This window comes from Python bivittatus, unplaced genomic scaffold (assembly GCF_059951505.1).
Source record: "Python bivittatus isolate LINGU-HERP-01145 unplaced genomic scaffold, Pbiv_v1 ctg000700_np1212, whole genome shotgun sequence".
NCBI lineage: Eukaryota > Metazoa > Chordata > Lepidosauria > Squamata > Pythonidae > Python > Python bivittatus.
This window is the reverse complement of record NW_028277098.1, coordinates 22358655-22383619: the sequence shown is the minus strand read 5'-3', so window position 1 is coordinate 22383619 and position 24965 is coordinate 22358655. Positions and strand designations below refer to the sequence as shown.

Genomic DNA, 24965 nt, shown 5'->3' with positions numbered 1-24965 from the left:
TAGTCCCTCAGTTTGCCTTTGGATTAAGAATCAGGTTATATCTAACATGTCATCTTACATATGGAGTCCCAATTTTAAATCCTAAAGTGATAAAAGATGTAAAATCTTTTTCACTGAAATCACCAGAATTGGAGACTGATTTTAAGAAATTATTTCATAATTGCGTAACCATATTTTAACAATTTTTAAAACTTTTATTCAGAGATAAAGAAGAACTTCGAATCTAATATATGGGAAAATACAAGCATGAATAGTCAACTCTAGCTTCAGCAGCTGCACAATTCTTATTTGCTTTGTCATGACTCTGGTCCCAAGCAAGAATAAACAGCTACTCAGGGGAAGGACCAGATATAACAGTTTCAATAGTTGCATAAAATTCCCACTCAGCCCTCTTATTGGTATTGCATTATTTCCCTCCATCCCACTCTCCAGTAGAGGCTTCTCTGACTAAAAGGGGAGAATTAATTCTATCAAATCCCCTTTTTGGCTTCAGCCACCATCTCCCCCTCTCTTCCAAAGCAATGCTCTGTATCAGAAGGCCGCTGCAAGCAGTTGTAAAGGGAAATTCAAAGTCAATGAAATCAATCACTCTCATCTTTTAATTCAGAGAAATGACCTCCAGATTGAAGAGACTTCCATGAGCAAAGGGACAGAATTAGTTATATTCTATAGAAAATATCAGATAAGAAATTTGCCAAAGGAGACTGTCCTATTTTTCTGTGATTTATTTCTTTACAGGTAGTCCTTGCTTAATAACAATAGGGACCGGAAAATTGGTCATTAAGCAATGTGGTCATTAAGTGAGTCACCAAGTGACCAGACCCAATTTTATGACCATTTTTACAATAGTCATTAAGCGAATCACATGGTGGTTAAGTGAATCACATGGTGGTTAAGCTTCCCCAATGGACATTTTTTGCTGGAATTCACTTAATAACCACGGGATTCGCTTAACAACCATCATAAAAAAGGTCGCAAATCATGATTATGTGACCATGGGGGGTGGTGTGACAGTTTGCGGCGGTTGCAAGTGCTAGTACAGGTCATAAAGCACTTTTCCCGAAGCTGTTGTAACTTTGAACCATTGTTAAACGAACAGTCATTAAGCAAGGACAACCTGTACTGTTTTATTCTGCCTTCTTTAAAAACATATTCAAGTTAATATGTTAGGGTTAGGGTCTATAGGCCTAGAATTACTAGAGTTAATGTAGTCATATATATATATATATATATATATAAATACACACATATATATACACATATATATATACATATATATATACATATATACATATATATATATATATATATATATATATATATATTTTGACATGGCTTTAAAGTTAGATTTTAAGCAGGCAACGCAAGGACATCCATAGCAAGACGTACTTTCCGACAATGGCTGTAGATGTAGCCCTCTACATCAACACTAACGGCACTAGTACATTCATCCAGAATTGCAAACTGCGGTTTATGGTAGAATAATCTAGCCATCTGCAATGCAAAAAGAAATGATAAAGGATTACCATATAGTTCATGCATACATAGAACATTAAATTAAGGGTTTTTTAAAATCTAAGATACCTTTTTAGTTAACCATAAAATATAAGCCGCATTATATGATGGTAGAGATGTCCAAATCACAGCAGTACTATACAGATGTGCATTAATTCCACTACACTCATATTCTCCAGAGAACCTCAGTACCCAAACATCCTCTAGTAAAATGTTAAAGTAAAACAAAGCAAATTTTATACATGGCACATTTTCTCTTTTCTCTTGAAATAAGTGCAAAAATTAATTTCAGAATTAACTGAAAGTATTTTACTAAATTTCTGGCCTCTAAAAGGTAGCAAGTAATGGGAGACTCCTATCTATGACCAAGAACTGCTGCCAGTCTGAATAAATCCTAGATTAGAAGAACAAGTATTCTCAATTGGAATTAGGCAGAATTATTATTTTGAATTGTAAGTAGTCATCTTATATTTATAAAAAAACCTTACTATCAAAAGCAGGCATTGTAACACATTTTGTTTCTATTGAATATTAAATAATTAACCAGCAGGTAGAAGGGTCCAGGATGATGACTGGGGCATCTTTTTACTTAGTTCAGTTCCTTTCAGCCTGCAATTTCCAACAAAGTGGATAGGATGCTCTCTAAGATCTCCTCAACCATCTGTAGTTTGGATCTCTGTCCTTCCTGGTTCCTTCGGGCAGCTAAGGGAGAGGTGAGATCTGGATCTGGGAGATTGTTAATGCCTCACTGAAGGACGGGATGCTACTGGCAGCCTTGAGCAAGGCTGTGGTACACTTCCTCAAGTAGCTCTGTCTGGATCCAGAGGTAGCTCAATAACTATTGCCCAGTCGTCTACCTTCACGTTGGGGGGAAGGTTATTGAGACAGTGGTAGGGAATCAACCATGGAGCACCCTAGAATTAATGGATTTTCTAAGGACTCTACATTCAGAATTCAGGCCTGGATATGCAATGGAGATGACACTGGTTGTGCTAGTAGATGACCTTTGTTGGGACCTAGATGGAGGAAGTGCTTCTATACTGGTCCTCTTAGACCTCTCAGCAGCCTTCAATACCATCAACCATTGTATCCTTCTGGATTGCCTTCAGAGGTGGGGACTGGGGGCACTGTGTTGCGGTGGAACTCCTCTTTCCTTGGTGGACTGTTCTAGTTGGTGGTGGAGGGGCAGAAGAAATCAATTATTATGGGGTGCCTAAGGGAATAATACCCCCTCCCATTTAACATTTACAAAATGCAGGGAGAAGTCATCTGAAGGTTTGGGGTTTGCTATCATCAATATGATGTAGTTAGCTTTACACTGTTACCCAGGGAAGACTGGTAATGCCACTGAAGTTATGCCCCAACTCCTTGAGGCAATGAGGGTGGAGAAAGGAGACTTAAAATCAATCCTAATAAGGCAGCCATTGGGGTTCTCTCTCTGCTCCAGTGACGTCTCCTAATCAGGTGGCATTACCTTGAAGGAACAGGTCTGTGACTTGGGTTTCTTTTAGACTACAACTCCTACTAGAAGATCAGGCGGAGGCTGTGACCAGGGAGGTCTTTTCCAGCTTCAGCTGATGTACCAGTTGTGGCCCTATCTGAAGTGGAAGGATCTTGCTAAAGTGACTCATGCCCTCATCACAACCCACTTAGATTACTGCATCACACTGTACATGGGGCTGTCAATGATCCCTTGGAAGGTGCGGTGCAGTGGCTCATATAGTGACTGATGTTTGCTAGTGGGAGCATATTGCATCAGTACTGTAAATCCTGCATCAGTTGCCAATAGGCTTCTGGGTGCAATTTTAAGTGCTGGTGCTAACCTATAAAGCCCTACATGGCTTGGCACCAAATGATCTGAAGAACTGCATTTTCCCATTGGAATCAGACTGGCCAGTTTCAGCTAATTGGGAGAAACTATTAACAGTGTCCCCCTTTAGAGAGGTGAGTAGGGCCAAGGCTCAGCAGTGCTGTTTTTTAGTGGCTGTGCCAATCTTTTGGAGCAGCCTCCCAGTGAACATCTGGTTGGCTCCCACCCTGACTGTCTTCTGGAAGTTTATCAGAACAGAGCTCTTCTGGAGGACATTTCAGTCTAGATTCCATCTTAGTTTGGTTGATTAATTTAATTTAATGTTGTTTTCAGTAGTTTGTAGACCTTTAATATATACTTTTGTTTGTTTGTTTTTTGTGTACCTTTCTTGTAAATCACCAAGAATTCCTAGGGATTTGGTGGTCTATAAATGTAATGAATAATAATAGTAGTATTAGACCACAGTTTTACTTAAGCTATATCAACATCCTCAATCAAAAGAGGTGCTGGGAAATATACACACATAGTCAAGTGACATTGTGAAGACAACATACCGCCATTCTCTGTTTCTCTCCTCCACTGAGAACATCCATCCAGTCTTGAATGCTATCCCAGCCTCCTTCACGTTCCAAGATCTGACCCAACTGGACATTATCTAAATACTCCTTTAGCACCTGCAAGCAAAACAGTAAACACATATTGCTTAACAGCTTGCAGACACAATAGCTAGTGCCTTACTGTCAATTTATCTAATAGATCCCTCGCCCTGAAATTTAAATTGGTTTAGTTCAAAATATTTTGTCATGTAAATTATACGAAGCAACAGTATTAAATGCTGCAACTGAGCCGAAGTACATGGTAAATGTTATTACTGATGATGTAGAACTCACATATAGTTGGCCTGAAAGTTCTGATTTACTATCCTTCCCTTCCCATTAAGATAGGCAACCTAAGTAACAGTGTGCTGTCTTTCTACAGAACTATAGTTTTTTCTCCAGTTGCTCAGTGATTTAAGACAAATAGCAATGGCATTATCACAGAACCTGGCATTTAATTCACGGAAGCATCAGTGCAGAACTGAACAATTTGTACGTATTGTCTTTTTCTATATAGGAAGCAAAATTCTGGAACTTGAAAATCCATGTGTAGAGTTATAAAATTCCACCTATCTTGAAGACTTAGTAGAAGTTAAAGCAGAAGGGTAATTTCTGTGCAATTACTGATGAACTGATACATCTCTTCTTTACTATATTCATACTCTTTAACTGTACCAGCAGACAGAGAGCTTCATATGTACCTGACTTTTATAGTGAGCTACTATAGAATCAGGATGCTCACATACTAGCACATTTGCTATCTGCCAAGTGGCAAGGTCTATAATAAATTCAGAAAATTAGCTTTTATGATTACACTGCTATGGTAGTTCAGAATTCTAACTGAGCAAATTAAGGTTTCTGGGATCAATGTTGTAATTAACCATTTGAATGAAAAGAAGACATGAATCAATCTAGGAATATCTGAAACACAGATACCAGTATGCAAATGTAAAAACCAACAAAACAATACTCTCTCCAGAAATCTTATTCTGGCACAGTTATCTATAATATGTACATATTTACTTTTTAAAATGTTATATCTTTCTTAGAGAATGAGAAATCAAGATGTGTAGAAACATTTGTAATTTTCTCTTTTTTCTCTGCTCCCAAAGTATCAATTCACAGAGATTGTGGGCATATGCACCTCTCTTGGAATGTACCAATCTAGCTGTTCCAAGTATGGCTTAACTATTCCCAGAAGTTAATCTTCCAAGACAGGAAGTGGTTTGTGTTGTTTGGCATACCATCCATCCCAAAATCGGAGTTTTACATAACTAAGAGATTTACCATTCTGAAATTACATCAACACTGCTTGAACAGGTTGGCTTTGGTGTCAGCTAAATAAGACTCACGTGAAAAAGAGGCTGATATATATATATATATAATATATATATTACCACCCTACTCCCTACTACCACCATAACTCAGACCAGTGAACTTGTATACGCTACAGCTACTGTAATCCTGGAAATGCTTGGCTACATGATCAAGAAGAACAGCAGTACATACACCCCCTAGAAAATGAGATTGAAGGCTAAGATCAAGGCAACCTGGAGAGAAGTCAGTCAGCTGGTAGAACTGGGTGGAGGGTGTGGAGATTAAGGATAAGTATCGGCTACTGAAAAAATACATGGTCCTGACTCCATCTGAAGCCCTAGAGACTGCTAAACAAAGGCTCACAGCACTGGCTGCCAGGCTAAGGAGATACACTAGAGAAGCAGAGGCCAAGAAGATGGATGCCCTGTTTTCCAAAGAACCATCCAAAGTGTACTCCCAACTGCAACCACACAATAACAGCAGAGCCACCAGCAGCGGAAACTGAACAATACTGGAAGAACATATGGGAGAAAGAGAAGACACATAACACCAGTTGAAAGTGGCTGCAGGACCTGAAAGCAGACCACAGCAATCTCCCAGAACAGGAACCAGTCACCATCACAATAGCAGACATCCAACAGCGAGTCAAGAACATGAAGAGCTGGACAGCACCTGGCTCAGACATGATCCGCACCTACTGGCTAAAGAAACTAACAGCAATGCATGAACGCCTAGTAATACAGATGAACCAGCTGCTAGCAGCAGGCTCCCACCCAGACTGGCTAACATAGGAAGGACAGTGCTGATCATGAAAGACCTCACAAGGGAACAGCATCATCCAGCTACCAACCAATAACCTGCCTCCCCACAACGTGGAAAGTTCTATCAGGCATCCTAGCTGCCAAGCTACAAGATCATATGGGCCAGTACATGAACACAGCTCAGAAGGGCACTGGAAATAACACCAGAGGCTCAAAACACCAGTTGCTCATAGATAGAGCAGTCACCCAAGACTCAAGGTCTAGGCAAACCAATCTGAGCACAGCCTGGATTGACTACAGGAAAGCCTATGACTCAATGCCATGCACATGGATCTGTGAATGCCTGGCGCTATACAAAGTCAAAAGGACACTAAGGACCTTCCTCAAGAACTCAATGGGACTGTGGAAGACAAAACTGGAAGTCAACTCAAGTCAGCTCACACAAGTGGCCATCAAGTGTGGCATATACCAAGGTGATACACTGTCCCCGCTGTTCTGCATAGGCTTAAACCCCCTCAGCCAAATAATCACAAGGACTGGATATGGGTACAAGTTCAAGAGTGGAATCACCATCAGCTACCTCCTCTACATGGATGACATCAAGTTGTATGCTAAGAGTGAATGAGACACTGGCTCACTGATCAACCTGACATGGATCTACAGTGAGGACACTGGGATGTCATTCAGACTGGAGAAGTGTGGCAGGATGATAGTAAAGAGAGCGAAGGTAGTTAAGACTGATGGAGTGGAACTACCAGTGGGCCACACAGCAGACATAGAGACCAGCTATAAATACCTTGGTATCCCACAGTCACATGGAGACCATGAGGAGGAAGCAAGGAAGACAGCAACATCCAAGTACCATCAAAGGATAAGACAGGTCCTGAAGAGCCAGCTCAATGGGAAGAACAAGATCCATACTATCAACATGCACGCCCTACCAGTCATCAGATACCCTGCCAGTATAGTGAGCTGGCCGAAGGAGGACATGGAGGCTGCCAATGTGAAGACCCAGAAGCTCCTCACAATGTACAGAGGTTTCCACCCCAAGTCACCCAGCGATTGTACATCAGCCGCAAAGAGGGTGGGCGGGGTCCGATGAGCGTCAAAGCCACTGTCCTGGACGAAACCTGGAGCATCCAGGAGTACATCAGTAAGACGGCACTCAAAGATGAGCTGCTGAGAGAATGCCTCAGGCAACAGTAGACATGGGAGGAAGTTCAAGTGGAGGAAGTACTGTGGCAAGACAAGCCCCTGCATAGGATGTACCACTGACAGATAGCTGAGGTGGCTGACACTGGGAAATCCTATCAGTGGCTGGAAAGGGCTGGACTAAAAGACAGCACTGAGGCACTGATCATAGCAGCACAAGAACAGGGACTAAGCACCAAATCTATAGAAGCAGAGGTCTACCACACTAGACAGGACCCAAGGTGCAGGCTGTGCAGAGAGGCCTCAGAGACAGTCCAACACATAGTGGCAGGGTGTAAGATGCAGGCAGGAACAGCATACACTGAATGGCACAACCAAGTAGCTGGCATTGTGTACAGGAACATCTGCATAGTGTATGGGCTAGACCCCCCAAGTCTAGATGGGAGATTCCATAGAAGATCATGGAGAATAACAGGGCTAAGATCCTGTGAGACTTCCAGATCCAGATGGTCAGGCAGGTACTGGCCAATCAACCAGACATCGTGGTAGTAGACAAAGACCAGAAGACAGCAGTAGTGATAGATGTAGCAGTGCCAAGTGACAGCAACATCAGGAAGAAGGAGCATGAGAAGCTGGAAAAGTACCAGGGCCTGAAGGAGGATCTAGAGAGGATGTGGAAAGTAAAGGCCAAAGTGGTCCCAGTAGTGTTACGAGCACTCGGGGCTGTGACTCCTAAGCTGGGAGAGTGGCTCCAACAGGGCCCAGGAACAACATCAGAGCTCCCTGTCCAGAAGAGTGCAGTGCTAGGAACAGCTAAGATACTGCGGCAGAACCCTCAAACTCCCAGGCCTCTGGTAGAGGACCCTAGATTGAGGAAGACACATACCATCCATAGGGGTGAAAGGGGCATTTTTTAAATATAAATATATAAACAAAGCTTGTTTAAATAGTGTGACATCAATGGCATTTCAAATTATTACATGCTTTTTAAATTACAGTGATTTCTGTCTTTTCATTTTTACTATATATCTACAATAAATATAATTATAAATATAATGTGAAAAATATAACGTAGGAAGAAAAATGCAGTTCACCTGGTCAGAAATTCCTTTCCTTTTTTGATCTTCTATAGTGTCTGGATAGATTACTTGGTCTCTCAATGTTCCAAGTGTCATATACGGTCTCTGAAATTCAAATTATAAGGGATTAGAAAATGTGGACATTCTTCTGAGAGAAAAAATGTCAATTGTCCTAGTGGTTTGTTTACCTGGGGAACATAAAACAACTTTCCTCTCTCAGGTTTAGTTAGACAGCCACCAAACAGAGGCCACAGCTGCAATAAAAACACACAATTTATTACAATAGAAATGTAACATCATTTTTTGTCTTTAAAATCAACCTTAGTTTGACCTTTACATACTTCACCAAGGACACGGAAGAGAGAACTCTTTCCACATCCATTTGGCCCGCAAATCAGAACATTTGCACCAGATCGCACCTGAAATGTAAATCAAGACAAAATATATTTAAAGTTCTTGAAAACATTAGAAGATGTACGACTTTCATTCATAATGCATGAGGTTAGCTTCCTTAACTTGGGAATCATATTCAGTTTGGCAAATATTTTCTAGATATTCTTTTAAACGTGAGCACTCAAAAATATTCAAACAGAAGTGTTTTTAAAATAAACAGATTTTGTTAAAGGAAGTTAAAATTTTACATGCAAATTTCAGTTCAGAATTGGGTATTCCTGCTTTTTTACTACTAAAATGTTGAGTTAAATTTACAAGTTTTAAAAACTCTGAACTAGACATCTGAAACGGAAATGCAAGATTCTGTTATTATAGCCTGCCTCAATAAAGCATAGTTCTGGTCTTCCTGCAGAGCGTGTTTTCTGATCTGTTCTACCTTAAAGGCCATCCTTGTGGCCACTCACTTGTGGAATGCCACAAAGATTGGTCTTCTCTCCCCTAGTCTTCAACATTTACATGAAGCCACTGGGAGAAGTCATTCAGTGATTTGGGGTGCTGATGATATCCAGTTTTATGCTGCCCAAGACCGAACTGGAGATGCTGTAAAGTTACTTTTCCTTTGTCTGGAAGCTTTAAGGGTCTGGATGGGACAGAACAAGTTGAACTAAAGCCCTAATAAGACAGTGTTGGAGCTACTATTTAAAAAATGTTTGGTATGGATATTCGGGTGTGTATTATAACTACTTACTGGAAACAACAGTCTGATTCATGTATTGTTTAAAATACCTATACTAATGTATGAGCAGTGACTAGGTCCATGGAGAATAGCTCTCTGTTCATCAAGTAGCCTTCCTCCTGATTTCCATCTGTACAGCATGATTATTACCAGGAAGGGAAGGAAGTTTCTGAGACATTTAGCACTGTACATACAGAAGTTGGGGAAACTGCTTACAAACTACTTGAGATAGTTCCACTCCAAAGTTTCTCATATAGAAATCTTTCCTTTTCCTTCCTCTTGGCACTTCTCCCAAGATTTAGAAGACCTTCTTGATTGTCTGTGGAAGGGTCCTATACTGAGAAGGAGATATTACTCAAAATTGGGTGGACTTCACTGGCCAAAATACCTCTAGTAATTTTGGGTAATTGTTCACTTTCAAGGCAATCTCCATCACCCTCATAGATCACTCTGTTCTGGAATAATCTTCCAAAGACACTGCTTTGGGATGGGAAGAGGAACAAAATAGATTTTTATTCTCATCCGGGCAATTATTTCAAGATAAAATTGTGAATGTTGCAATGTACCTCAAAATTGAGATCTTTAATCAACATATCGCCATTTGGTGTTGCCAACGGAACATGATCAAACCTTCAAGGAAAACAGACATACCACCATTTATATACAGAGATATTACCATTACAAAAGAGGACAATTAGTAAACTGTCTACTAAATTTAGTAGTAAACTACTACTAGAGAGTAATGTTTTCAAGGTGCTTGCAACATAGCCATATCACAAAATAAGCACAATTAACAAGTGCAAAAAACAAAATGTGTTTTTGAAATAGAGATGGGAAAATATATGAAAATCTACAAAACTGAAAATATAGATACTGTCATGTTTCAAAAGCATAGTCTCTGCCTCTGTTTATTATATGTGTAGGTGCTATTTCTTTCCAAAAATGATTCAGGTAGTCCTTGAGTTATGACCATTTGTTCAGTGACCGTTCAAAGTTACAGTGGGGCTGAACAAATGGTACTTACACCCGGTCTCTGAAGTTATAGCCATTGCAGCACCCCGTGGTCATGTGATCAAAATTCGGGCATGGCAGCCTGCCTGCACTTATGACCATAGGGGTGCATCAACTCCCTCCACCCACTTATCTCCCCCCATCTGTGCTCTTTTTGGCCCCTTGCACTCTGTGGCCTCTGCTGTCCTGTGCTACACTGCCCCTAGCTGATCTTCGCCGTCTTCTTGCTCCCCCTGCTGACCAAGCACACCTGGCCTGGCCCTTTGTGAGGCAGCTGCTGGCTGCATGAGGCTTTCTTCCTGAGATTACGCACAGCAATTTCCTCATGAGACCTGGGGAAGAAGGCCTCATGCGGCTAGCAGCTGCCTCACAAAGGGCCAGGTCGGGCACACCTTGTAGGCAGCAGGAGCAAAAAGATGGTGAAAGTTAGCAGAGGCAGTGGAATGCAGGCTGGCGAGGGCAGCTGGGGCTGCACTGGCCTGGGCTGGCTGGGGCTTTACACCACACTGCTGGGCCTGGCTGGGACAGCTGCAGCTTCCTGGGGTGGCTGCGGCTTTGTGCTGCAGCTCAGGGTCTTCTTGGAGCCCCAGAGCTATGGCATGCCAAGAAGCCCCTGAGCTGCAGAATGGCAAGCAGCCCCAGAGCCAAGCAATTATGGGGCTCCTTGCTGCCCAGCAAGGCAGGGTGCAAGGTGGCCAAAAGGGCAGAGGTGTGTGTGTGGGGGAAATAGGCAGTTGGGGGGAGTTGAAGGGGAGGCAGTCCCCTACCTTGGAAGTACCAAGGCTTGGGGCTGAGAGGGACCAAGCTGGGAATGGCTTGGATCAGGGTATCCTCAGCTAACGAATGGTGGAATTCAGTTAACGACAGCAACAGGGAGTGCCAGGATTGCTGTCGCTAAGTGATGCAGTCATGTGACATTGAGCTTTATGACCACATCGCTTAGTGACCGAAATTCCAGTCCCAACTGCCATCGTAACTCAAGGACTATCTGTACATAAAAGAGAACTAAAGTTGGAAATATGTTGATGTTGAGCATTTCCTTTTGAAAGTTTGTATGAACAGTAACAGTTCAATAATGTTTTGACCCTTGTTTTGTAAAGCCTGTTTTATATTTTTACTAACTACAATTCTCCCCCTGAAAGGTTCCTCAGATCCAAGAGATGGCAATATCTGTTCACAATTGGAGTAAGACGTTGATCAATGTAAAACTGCCGTCTTAAAACAAGTCAGATCATTAGTCAACTCTGCCAACTGAACAAGTTGTACCTTGTGATACTCATTATTTAAACATTTCAAAGGTAACAGTTTGCTTTTTAACTGAACTCATTAAATCCCATGAGCTAAGTCATGCAGATTGCACAAGTTCCAAGATCTGAGGAAGCATATCCATACAGATGCCCACAGGATCAGGTTTCCTGCATTCAGAAGTCCACAATGGGGGTGGGGGGGAAGAGAAAAAGAAGGGCAGGAAGCAACTGTAGACATGGCCTCACAGTCATTTTTTGTACAGTTTATTCTTGTGGGCAAGAGGCATGTACAGAAATCTACAAAAAATGCTAAAATTAAAAACAAAATTTAGATAGCATGGGTGGATATGCAGAAATGAAGAAAGCTAATAAGATGTCCTAATAAGAATGAGAGATTTTACCTACTTGATAATGTTATCTGTTATGACAATCCGTCCTGTACCAGGAATCAATGGGGTAGCTTGCTTTAGATCTAATTCTTAAATTAAAAAGAAATGACAAGTAAACAATAGCAAAAGTATTATGAGTTTTTGTATTAATTCCTTAATCAACATCAGGGCATCACAGTTACCTTTTTCTTGTGCTAGCATGGTTCGTTGATATTTCCCACTGTTTAGTTCCTTCAGAACTTGCATTAATTCTGTGATTCGAGCTGTGAAGCTAAAGGTTATAAATTTATTAAACTAACGGAGTTCAAGAATTTTTCTTCAAAACTGAATTTTCATCAAAAATAAACTGACATTTTAAAATGGAAGGCAAAACAATCAATTCACAAGTGCACATTATAATTATTTAGAAAGTATTATTTTCTGTAAATGATGTGCCAAGCTTTGTTAAAATGCTTCATGTTTTATATTTCAAAACTGAAATTTATCTCAGTTATCTCAAAACTGAAAATTAATACAGATTTTGGGTTACGAGGATAAAATAAATTTATTTTATGAATGCCGATAGGATTATACATTATTGGTCCATCTTACCCAGCCAATCGAGTCATTTCACGACCAGCTAGAACTATTCTGCCAAGGGCTTGAGACATTCTCAGTAACATTCTTCCACTTTGGTAGTAATCCTTAAAACAATGAAATATAGGTTTGCTCAAAAATGAACAAGCAACATGTGTGTCATTTATTTTAACTACTACAGCAAATATATTACTCACCTCCAAAAGTTCTGCATGGGTACTATTCTGATGACGTGGATGAGACAAGTTTAGAAACGGACGGCTAACAACCAGGTAGCCAACTACGGTAGCAAGGTCTATAAGATTCGGGAAAAAAAAAAGTATTTCTAATTTTGAATCATTACTTTAAATGTGGATTGATCCAACATTCAGACAGCAATTTCATGAAGCATTGTTTTATTCTTTTCAATTTCATACAGGTAGTCCTCATTTAGCAACCACAATTGGGACTGGATAATTAAGGGAATTAATGTTTGTATTTATATTCATTGGAGAGGAAGGGATTGCAAGAGAGTAAGAAGGCATACAATGGGGAATACACATCGAAAGCAACGTGGTGGCACTAGCAACCATGAGCATGCTATGCAAATAGCCCGGTGTACAGGTGAAACTCGAAAAATTAGAATATCGTGCAAATGTTCATTTATGTCAGTAAGGCAACTCAAAGTGAAACCAATATATGAGATAAACGCATTACATGCAAAGCGAGATATGTCAAGCCTTACTTTGGTATAATTGTGATGATTATGGCGTACAGCTTATGAAAACCCCAAACTCACAATCTCAGAAAATTAGAATATTACATGACATCAATAACAAAAGGATTGGAAATAGAACAATATTGGACCTCTGCAAAGTATAAGCATGCATATGTACTCAGTACTTGGTTTGGGCACCTTTTGCAGCAATGACTGCCGCAATGCGGCGTGGCACGGATGCTATCAGCCTGTGGCACTGCTGAGGTGTTATGGAAGACCAGGATGCTTCAATAGCGGCCTTCAGCTCCGCTGCATTGTTCGGTCTCATGTCCCTCATCTTTCTCTTGGCAATGCCCCATAGATTCTCTATGGGGTTCAGGTCAGGCGAGTTTGCTGGCCAATCAAGCACAGTAATCCCATGGTCACTGAACCAGGTTTTGGTACTTTTGGCAGTGTGGGCAGGTGCCAAGTCCTGCTGGAAAATGAAGTCAGCATCCCCATAAAGCTCGTCTGCGGAAGGAAGTATGAAGTGCTCCAAAATCTTCAGGTAGACGGCTGCGTTGACCCTGGACTTAATGAAGCACAGTGGACCAACACCAGCAGATGACATGGCTCCCCAAATCAACACAGACTGTGGAAACTTCACACTGGACTTCAAGCATCGTGCACTGTGTGCCTCTCCATTCTTCCTCCAGACTCTGGTTCCCAAATGAGATGCAAAAGTTGCTCTCATCAGAAAAGAGGACTTTGGACCACTGGGCAACAGACCAGTTCTTTTTTTCTGTAGCCCAGGTAAGACGCTTCTGACGTTGTTTGTTGTTCAGGAGCAGCTTGATAAGAGGAATACGACATTTGAAGCCCATGTCCAGGATCCGTCTCTGTGTAGTGGCTCTTGATGCACTAACTCCAGCCTCAGTCCACTCCTTGTGAAAGTCCCCAACACTTTTGAATGGCCTTTTCCTGACAATCCTCTCCAGGCTGCGGTCATCCCTGCTGCTTGTGCACCTTTTTCTACCACACTTTTCCCTTCCACATAACCTTCTATTGATGTGCTTTGATACAGCACTTTGGGAACATCCAACTTCTTTTGCAATTACCTTTTGGGGCTTTCCCTCCTTATGGAGGGTGTCAATGATGGTTTTCTGCACAACTGTCAGGTCAGCAGTCTTTCCCATGCTTGTGATTCCTGCTGAACCAGCCTAGAGACCATTTAAAGGCTCAGGAACCCTTTGCAGGTGTTATGGATTCATTAGCTGATTAGAGTGGGACACTTTGAGCCTAGAATATTGAACCTTTTCACACTATTCTAATTTTCTGAGATTGTGAATTTGGGGTTTTCATAAGCTGTACGCCATAATCATCACAATTATACCAAAGTAAGGCTTGACATATCTTGCTTTGCATGTAATGCATCTATCTCATATATTGGTTTCACCTTTTGAGTTGCCTTACTGACATAAATGAACATTTGCACGATATTCTAATTTTTCGAGTTTCACCTGTATTCCTGATTGTGTGCCTGGTTACTCTCTTGTAATCCCTTCCTCTCCAATTTCTCTGCTCTGCAAGAGGGGGGAGAAAAACAGCAGGTCAGGCTCAGGACAATGTGTATTACTATAATGGCGATCACATGACTGAGGGACAGCACCATCGTAACTTTGAATGGTTGCTGAACAAGGCAGTTGGTAAGTGAGGACTACCTATATGCTAAGCTCTTTCAATTAAATTCACAAGCAATGGTCTAGGGTCAACAAAAAACGTAACTAAAACTTTGTGTTATAAGACTTTCCCACTCTCTTCAGCCCAAGACTGGGGAAACCTTTTAAATAGCATAGGAATTAGAAGGGAGAACTATGGAAAACAAAGGTGGGAGAGTAGGTGTGAAAAATGCTATGGTCATTTTTAGGTCATTAAGTCAGGAAGCAGACACTGGGACCATGGAATTTCATATGGCAAAATGCCTTCTTTGTGGAATCTATCACAAAGTTCTATAACAGTTAAATAAATAAATAAAGAGAGAGAGAGAGAGAGAGAGAGAGAGAGAGAGAGAGAGAGAGAGAAAGGGGGGGAGAGAAAGGAAGGAAGGAAGGACGGACGGACTAAACACTTACATTTAGCAACAATGGTATCTATAAAGCCCATTGTAAACCGGAACAAAATGAAATTGTGCAGGTGTTCTACCTAGTGTGATAAAAAAGTGGAAAGTTATGTCAATATATTTTACATATGGTACTTAAATGATGGATTAAAAATAACTTTGCATTTCAATCAGTCTTTATTAAGGTATATTTATTTTATTGGGAAACAAAAAATAAAAATGTTGAAGCATTCTACAACACACAGGAGGTAAGTATTTATCAAAGCTGAAAATTTAAGCAGCAAGCCACTTTTGGCATTCCTCAGTTTTTTGTATTAAAAAAAAGGGTACAAACCTTTATAGGTCATAATCTTCAGAAAGCATATGGCTGATTATTGTTACATTTTAAAAATTCTTATAATTTCAAGGAAGACATCCATTTTATTCACTACTTGCATGAAATTTATATACTTTTTATATTGGATGTAAGTAGGAGACAGAATTATGAACTTTTTCCGGCAATGTAGATCATTGTGTATTGCTGAGTGTGCCCAGAAATAAAAATTAAAATAAAATGGGAAAAAATCTCATGACATCTCATACAAGAACAGAAATCTTATGAATTTGGCTCATTTTGTGTAATTTCACTGCACATGACTCTCAGGTGGTATCATGCAGGCAACAGTATGTTGGCTTGCAAGATAGTCTCTAGATTAAAGATCCTAGCTTGCATAGAATAGCATGAGCATGCTTGAGTAAAATGGGGCTTTGGTTGATTTTGCGCCATACCAAGTGTGCCAAAATTGACCAGTACTGTCCTCATAGTTAATAAAGCATGTGGCATGGATACATCTAAAGTAGCTGATCTAATCTACACCTTCTCTAACTTATGAAAAAGCATTAAGTGAAAGCTTAGAGTGACCAAAGCGATGATGGACTGCAAATCATTATTTATCAGCCTAACAAGTGGCCACCATGACATATGGAAAACTACAATCTGGAATATAACAGGGGTAGAGCATAAAGCAGCCAAGAAAACAAACAAATGGATCATCAAACAAACTCAAAGTTCTCACTCAAGGCTCCACTGACCAGGCTCAAATCTGTTCATTCCTTCAGGCACATTATGCAAAAACCTAGCTCTCTGGAGAAGGCTCTAATTCTGGGAAAGGTGGAAGGAAAGAGAAGAAGACCAACAGCGAGGTGGATAGACTCAGTCGCAATGGCCATGGGTGCAGAGTTAGAAGACCTGAAAGATCAGGTGAAGGACAGATCATCATGGAGAAAATCTATCTGTTTGGTCACTAAGAGTTGACACCAACTTGATGGCATATATTCAATCAATCAATCAATCAATCAATCAATCAATCAAAGAGGTTAAAGAACAAAAACCAGATATGTTATATGCCTGTAAAACTAAGAGAAAGGAGAAGGATGTAATAGATCTGAATGAAAGTGGACTGGCTTTGTAGAATAGTTGATAATACATGAATACATGAAGGGAATTGAAAGTGTATGTTTAATTATGAATAAAAGGGCTAAAATGTATGTAGAAGTATGAACTGGTGTCATTAAACATTAAATACAGAGTGAAAACAGAAACGATTATTAATTTTGGACAAAACTGTACAAGATTCTGAAAGAATGTAATAGTGGGAAATTATTCTGTTAGGCAACAAAAATGGATGAGTTGAAATGAGATCAGAGGAAAAAAGGATTCAGCCATTTGGAGACTGAAAAATGAATGAGAATAGTTACCATTTGGTGAGCATCTATTTAAAAACAGTCTGTTTCAAAGGAGTGGTTTAAAATCTATTCATACCTACACATTAAAAAAGAATGAATATAGATCTAAAAGCATGACTGATGGTTTATGATTTTTATGATGAAAGATTGACAGAATTAGGAAAGAATGAGAAGTTCTGAATGTCAAGTAGACCATTTCTTGGTAAGTCAAGTGGGACTTGGGGAAAAAAGTATAGAAGAAGCAAAAGAGAGAATAGTGCAGGAAGATAAAGCATAAATCCCACATGAAAAGGTTTTAGAAGATACATTAATCTCCCAGCTAGATGAATAGAAAGTGGAAAAAGAATGTAAAAATTGCTTGGAAAAGAGTGAAAAGATTTATGCTACAAAGTACCATAGGAAGATGTCCTAACAAAAAGTATGAGAAAGAATGCTTAGTGGAATATTGGTGAAAAATGCTGTGGATAAGAAAAAAAAATCGTTATAAGAGAACAACAGCTGTATTAAATGAGGACCAGAAAAAAATATATTGTATGTAGAGAGAGAAAAAACAGCTGCAAAGAATGTAGTCAAAGAGATCAAGGAACAGTTAAGATTAAAAGTGGCATAGAAAATGCAGAGCAATTTTGAAATACATATGCATGCATGTATGTTTTAAATAAAATAATAATAGAAACTTCATCCAATGTGTGGATGTGTTATGTTGATGACTCCCAAGAATAAAATATGCAAATGGGTAAAGATGGGTAAATTCTATCTCTTGGAATGTCATATCAATCAAGGAAACTTGTAGCACGTTAGAAGTTAGATGTGAATTGTGGTATGAATTTTCAGAGGCAAAAGTCTACTATGCAAAATAGGCTTTTGCCTTTTAAAGTTTCTACATTAAATTTATCAAGCATTAATAGTTAATATTTGCTTTTACATGTCAATTAGGGCTTCAACCTACTCACAACTAAAGCACAGCTACTGAAAGAAAGAGTGAAATTATATTTATAATGCAAAATGGGAAACTAAAAAATAAATTAATGTTGGAAAAAAAAGACAGGACAATAGATGGCACTTGTAAAAGTCAAATACATTTTTAAAAAAAATTCTGCACCCAGAATCGACAAAGTCACTGGGTCTGAAGTGAAGACCTGGGTCTAAAGGCAGTTTTAAGCCTTTAAAGTTAAGGAAAAATGGAAGATGTAAAGGCTGAGGGGGGAAGGAGACAGTAAGAGGAAGAAAATGCCCTGACAAGATTTTTGGAGGGTGGATATAGTCGAATCTAGGGAGAAAAAATCCTCACTATCACTAAAACATTCAAAGGGCCAGATTATAGGAAAGTTCAAAGCACTATATGTCCCCTCCTTTTTAACTACATCATTTGACAGTATATTCCATATAGTCCTTAGGCATTGCTTGCAGGAAAGATATAGTTTCTTTCGCTGATTGCTTTTATTTTCATTGAGTGGTCATCTCGTTCAGATATCCCTCCAGCACAGAAAGCCTTTCATAAATCTCTAGGAACATTGCTCCAAATGTTATAGATTATTTACATTACAGAATGGTTTGATTTAACTTACCAGTTTGTGGAAAGTTTTGTGAATTGTCTGTTTTTCCCTTTGATTCCCATGATAAAAAGCAATTTCCTCGCTATAGGGGGAAAAAAAAGTCTAATCAACATATATTCACAAGTATGATCAAGCTACACAGCAGGAGAATGAGTACCTACCATTTCAGACAGCAGGTTGGCAGTCACAATTTTAAATACTCCCTCAATCTTTTTCCTTGCTTACTATGCATGTTTAATCCTGCCCTGCAGCACAGAGTCACACAGGCTGTTCCAGCATGGCATGACTCTCGTTCTCCCACATGTCTGGGCCAGACCTTGAAATGACTAAAACGTGATTTTGCAACTACCAAAGACGAGTTTGCTGCCACATCAAAATTAGCAAAAGGTTTTTGTTTAAATGTTCAAACAAGGTAACTCACAATGTGTACATTTTTAAAATTTTAGTTAATTTTAGTTGGTAATTAATAGAATTACCAACAACTAGTCCTGATTTTCAGTGTTTTCTGACCGCAGCTCACATTAAGCTATTAACAACCTCCTTTTTATTTATTTTTTAATAAAAATGGGTACACAGCATCCAACTATTTGGGGATGTACTTCCTAAAACAAATTACATTAAATTAAAACAAATTAAGACAAATCAAATGTACATACATATCCTATTCATCCAGTTTTCAGACTAAGATTGTTTTTTTCATTCTTTGCCCACCGATATAGAGGTTTAACACGAAACCTTTTCAAAGGTTTTTAAAATAAATGACATAAAGGACCTGATTTCTCTTGCAATATTTGGCCCAATGAACAACAGTTCGTCCTGAAACCATCTCATACCTGTTTGTAATGAGCCGTGAATTGACATATCTATACTCTCCTTCATATTTTTGTTCTGTAATAGTCATTTTACCAATAGGTCTTCTTAAGCGTGTAAGGAAAAAGCCTGAAAAAATCAGGTAGGCCATCATAGAAACAGGGCCCTGAAAATATCGAAGAAGAAAATAAGATACAACTTCCAGAACAAATCTATTAACAATCTATTTTCTTTTTCAAAAAGGGTGCAGCTAGCAAAACACCCATGCAGGGGCTGGCTACAGGGAAAAGTATCATCTGAATACAGGATAGAAGTTAATTCTAACTACAGAAAAAGGTAATCAACCTTAAAATAAGACCTGACAATTCTGATATTAAATAACATTTAATGATTTTTTAAAAAAAATGCAACTTCCAAATAACACTTAATAAAATTTGCTTCTGAGTAAATACGTGTATGGCATTGTATAAATCAAGGGTTCATCTATGATGCAAATCTCTTCTGAAAGATTATATGCCTCTGAGTCATCATGAGTTCCTGGAGATTGCCTGGGCAAGTCCCTGCAGTTTTCTTGGCAAGATTTCAGAAGTGGTTTGCCACTGCCTCCTTCCTAGGGCTAAGAGAGAGTGACTGGCCCGAGGTCACCCAGCTGGCTTCGTGCCTAAGGCGGGACTAGAACTCACTGTCTCCCGGTTTCTGGCCTGGTGCCTTAACCACTACACCAAACTGGCTCTCTACAAGAATCTTAATCTATGTGAAATTCTAAAAAAGTCCAAAATGCTCTTATCTTTCTGCATACCACACCATCAAGACATTGTTAAAAGAATATCTCACATTATATTTATCATCTGTTTATAGAGTTTGTAGCACACATTTATTTTGACAGATTGTAATGAAATGGTTGAAAATTTCTAAATTTCTTGTAGTTTTTAGTTCCAAATATTTCTCAGTATTACATCTATAAAAAATCTTCAAATAATTCATTTCTCCTACTGGAGAGTATGTAACTCATATTCAAAGCGCATAAATAAAAATACAATTTCACCTGTGCTCCTATTGCACTTGTTAGTTTGAAGATATATAGAACGATGTCCAAAAATGGCTGCAAAATAAGATTTAATTGTAAATATTAGCCATGGGAGAAAGCATTTAAAAGCATACTTTTTTAAAAAAAATGTCAGGTTCTTTAAATAAATGTCTCATTATAATGTAGTCTTTCAAGGGTTATACAAACATTCTGATTCAATTTAAAAAGTAAAGACCAGCATTTAAAAAATCTCTACAGTATAAATCACAGTGTCTCGTGAATTTTTGTTTTCTCTACTGTTCAACAGTTATTTAAAAGCAAGAACAAATCTTATATCTAATTCAGCAGTCTTCCAGTTTTCAGCAGTTTTCCAGCAGTTTCATGCTGAGAATGAAACAAATATATTAAAAAAAATCAAGCTCTGAATGTAGCTTGACCAAGAAAAGATACAAATTACAAATTTGATATTGCATGTCAAATGAAGCAACACTTTAATTAAAATAACTTCAGGTGCATGCCACTGGGAAACACCAAACACGTTTATAATAGCTGCCTACAATTAGGTAGATGTGCCTAACTCAATTCATCTCCTGAATTTAATTGCAGAATTGCTATAACTTTTATTTCATGGCATTCATTATATTAAAACTGCTAATATTTAAGCAATATTTAGCCATGCAGATGACAACACAATCACTTTTTCTTCACCCGTACCTTGCTGAGGTTTGAATATAGGTCTACTACGCTGTTACAAAATTTTTCGACGTCTTGTGTAAGTAGCTGATCAGGATTACCGATTCTGTTGTCTAGATTGCCCATTTTGTAGTACGTGTAACTCCTAAAATATCAGGAATCCGTAATTAACACAGCACTTTTACTGAATTATTAATGACATTAAAATGTATATGAACTTTAAAGGATTACAATTTATTTAATTTTAATTGAATTTCATGTTAAAAACTAAAAAAAAAACCACTTACTGTAGATACTGCTCATAAAGATACTTGGTAAGTCGCACACGGAAACATAATTTAAGCTCATTTAGCCCATATTTCAAGAAGTTATTCACTAGGGAAATCTACAAACAAGAACGTATTAATAAGAGCACATAATCTAATCTTCTTAAAACCCACCACCACCTTAGATCACAACAGATGGCAAACTAAAATCCAGTTTAAGACTATAACCCACAAAAAGTTCATCTGCAATCCTATAAATGTTTATTTGGGAATAAGCCCCAATAAACTGAACACAATGTAAGCTTGCATAGGATTGTGCTATTAATCAGTTTTTTAGAACTTCATGAAGGAACACATGCTTAGATACAAAGAACCAAGAGGAAGCCTGAAGTGTAACAGTGCTTGCTGCTCTGTGAACTGTTTTACCAGATGGTGACAGGTTTCTCACAGTGCAGTATCACAATATACTGGGGACTGTACCAGTTACAACATGTTGGTGAGTTAGGTTATGGTATAGCAGAGATTAGCAATCTTTTATTTGTAGGGAACCATATATTGCTACCACAAAGGAAACAGAAACCAACAGTGATGGATGGGGCTGTCTCACACGTATGTACGGATCAGGACCTTCTAATTCTTTCTTTGGTTTGGAAAGATTTTCATTTTTTTCCCCCACTTCGATGTTAGGGCTTATTCTGCTGGTTTTCCTACACAAACAAAGCTATAAAGTCCTATATAGCTTATTACTCAGGTATCTACAGGATGGCTTTCGCCTACCTGAACTGGCCCATTTGGTATGTTCTCCCTGGAAGAAGCTTCTGCATATACCCCACTTTTATGAGTTAAGGGGAATATAGGTCAAGAGGTCCTATTTCTCTGGCCTTATGGAACAGTCTTCCCTTGGAATTAAGACTGATACCATCCCTCTTAACATTCTGGGTGCTGCTTAAGATAGAACTCTTCCCCAAAATGTTCAGCGACTGCTTAAACTATTTCAATTCCATATAACTGCTGTGTTCCATTTTTGTCTTATATTTCAGTTGTGTCTGGTTGTGCTATTTTTTATTTTATTTTATTTTATTGTTGTTATTATTATTATTTTATAATGTTTACAACTTTTATTGTAATGATGTTTACTGTGGATGATTTTATTTGGCTGTGTATTTTACTGGATTGCTATAGACCAGTGTTCTCAATCTCAGCAACTTTAAGATGTGTGGACCAACCCCCAGAATTCCCTGGCCAGCATGCTGGTTGAGGAATTCTGGGAGTTGAAGTCCACACATCCTAAAGCTGCTGGGGTTGAGAAACACTGCTATAGACCGTTGTGAGTCTTTTTGATTTGGCAATATACCAATAGAATAAATAACTAGTTTTTTAAATGAGGGAAAAACTTCTCTCTGATTTTCAGCAATTGTAATGGGAACTGCTTTGAAAAACTAGGGGGAGAGGTTGGGTCCATTTAAGGCCCTGTGACCTCAGAATGCTTGCCCCAGTGCTAATGCATAGAATTATTGTAGGCCATAAAATTATTTTGGGAAATGTCTTACATAAAGATTTGGATAAAATTTTGCATATACAGGAGGAGCACAGGGATTTCCGGGGACAAAATGGCAAACTGAAGATGGCTCCACAAAAACCGAAACAACAACCACAGTGGAATGAAGAGCTGGCAAGTAGACTGGCTCTTTGTAACTCCTCTCTGGAAAGGAGGGGACTTGAGATCACCCTCAAGTGCTCTAGACAGTTGTTCCTCGCAAGAGACTGCAAGACAGCAGTCTCTGGCCAGTTTAGAGCTCTCTGGGAGATGAAGGTATAGCCATCTTTTTTTAAAAGATTTTTTTCATCCCTTTATTATTTTATAAATAATTCAAGATGGCGAACATACCTAATACTCCTTCCTCCTCCTACTTTCCCCACAACAACCACCCTCTGAGGTGAGTTGGGTTGAGAGAGAATGACTGGCCCGAAGTCACCCAGCTGGCTTTCATGCCTAAGGTGGGACTAGAACTCACAGCCTCCTGATTTCTAGCCTGGTGCCTTAACCACTAGACCAAACTGGCTTGTTTGCTCAAACCCAGTTGGCACTGAGTTTGCATACTTCCTTTTCTAATCATTTTCAGAAATTGCATGTTAACTGCTTTTCAGCTATTAGGAACCTTTGGATCAACAAGTCTGAAAACCCTGGGTGAGTTCCCTTCAATCCTTAGCGAAAGAAGTTTTAAATACAAGTTTAAGGACTTAATGCTTTTGTTTTGAATTCTTTTAGAAAAAACATAATAGGATGGGACTTTGAAGGTTGGACACTAGAGGGAACTAGAAGGAGCTAACGATTACAATTAAAAAACACTTAAATTTCACTTTCTAATACTGAATGAAGCAAAATATTTTGACACTGGACATATTGAAGAATATTTTCAAACAATGGACCCAGAAGTTAATTTTAAGAGTGTCTGCTTCTATAGATAGACTGTGTTTAAAATATGTTATGGAACAGGAACAAGTTTTACTGGACAAGACTGAGACTGATCTGAAAGTGGATTTAAAACTGACAGGCTACAAGAATGATATGGATGCTACAATGGACATACAAAAGAAACTGGCTGATGTCTTAACAATTAAAAGGGATATACAAATAACAAATCAAGAGAGTGACATGGATAATTTTCCTATACTGGATTTACAAAAGATACCTGTTAAGCTTTGAAGAATTTTGTGAGAAAAGACAAAGACAAAATAAAAAGAAATCAAGTTCTAGGACATTATTTAAAGGGACTAAAGATCAAGATTGTTAAAAGTAAAAGAAAGGAATATAAAGTTGGTTTATTTGATCAAGGTTAAAATAGATATGTCAGTATCCCTTAATGGACTTTTGCTGATAAGGACTGAGATGATGAGGTTTTAAAGATTTGTTTATAGATAAGAGATGGGGTATGGGGAGAAAAGATCATTTGTTGTATTTTAAGAGAAGGTGATAAGTTACTAAAATTGAGTATACTTGTGATGATGAAGGGAGAAGTTATTTCTTTATATATTTCCTTTCTCTTTCTTTTCTATTTTTTCTATTTTCTTTTTCTTTTCTGCTCCTTCTATTTTTTCTTTTTATTCTTTTCTTTTTTTAGTTTGTATTAGTTTTTTTATCATTGCAATTGTAATTTTTAATAAAATTAGTATAAAAAGAAGAAGAAGCTTGGATTGGGGAATCACTTTTGTCATGTCATATTCCTTCACCAGGGAAGGAAAGAATTTGCAAAGTGCCAATTTTGAACCCAGATACTTCTGAATTTTAGAAAGGGTATCAGGCAGTCATTTACACCACCAAGCTTAATTTCCTACTTAGCACATTCGGTTCTATCACAAATCAAATCCATTTCACTGTTACATCAACTTTTAAATATTTTTTGTACTATTAAATAAGAACTTTCACTATGCTGGTAGTTTCTGGATATAGAATATTTCATCCCTCCTGTTTCATTGTACCGGTCCCCACTGATATTAAATGAATCTTTCA

The 24965-nt window shown here is 38.7% G+C and overlaps 1 protein-coding gene across 1 annotated transcript in view; it reads right to left on the bottom strand.

Moving 5' to 3' along the window:
* Nucleotides 1–24965, bottom strand: part of ABCD3 (ATP binding cassette subfamily D member 3) — a 48788-nt gene that overhangs the window by 7715 nt on the left and 16108 nt on the right. Inside the window, exons 6-21 of the mRNA XM_088153087.1 lie at nt 21476–21573; nt 21210–21333; nt 20514–20570; nt 19492–19634; nt 18671–18740; nt 15391–15460; nt 12780–12877; nt 12598–12689; nt 12189–12277; nt 12023–12095; nt 9926–9989; nt 8572–8649; nt 8419–8484; nt 8246–8335; nt 3880–3999; nt 1390–1494 (exon numbers count right to left, since the gene is read on the bottom strand). Coding sequence (XP_088009213.1) covers nt 1390–1494; nt 3880–3999; nt 8246–8335; nt 8419–8484; nt 8572–8649; nt 9926–9989; nt 12023–12095; nt 12189–12277; nt 12598–12689; nt 12780–12877; nt 15391–15460; nt 18671–18740; nt 19492–19634; nt 20514–20570; nt 21210–21333; nt 21476–21573 — 1437 coding nt within the window. The remainder of the gene's footprint in view (nt 1–1389; nt 1495–3879; nt 4000–8245; nt 8336–8418; nt 8485–8571; nt 8650–9925; nt 9990–12022; nt 12096–12188; nt 12278–12597; nt 12690–12779; nt 12878–15390; nt 15461–18670; nt 18741–19491; nt 19635–20513; nt 20571–21209; nt 21334–21475; nt 21574–24965) is intronic.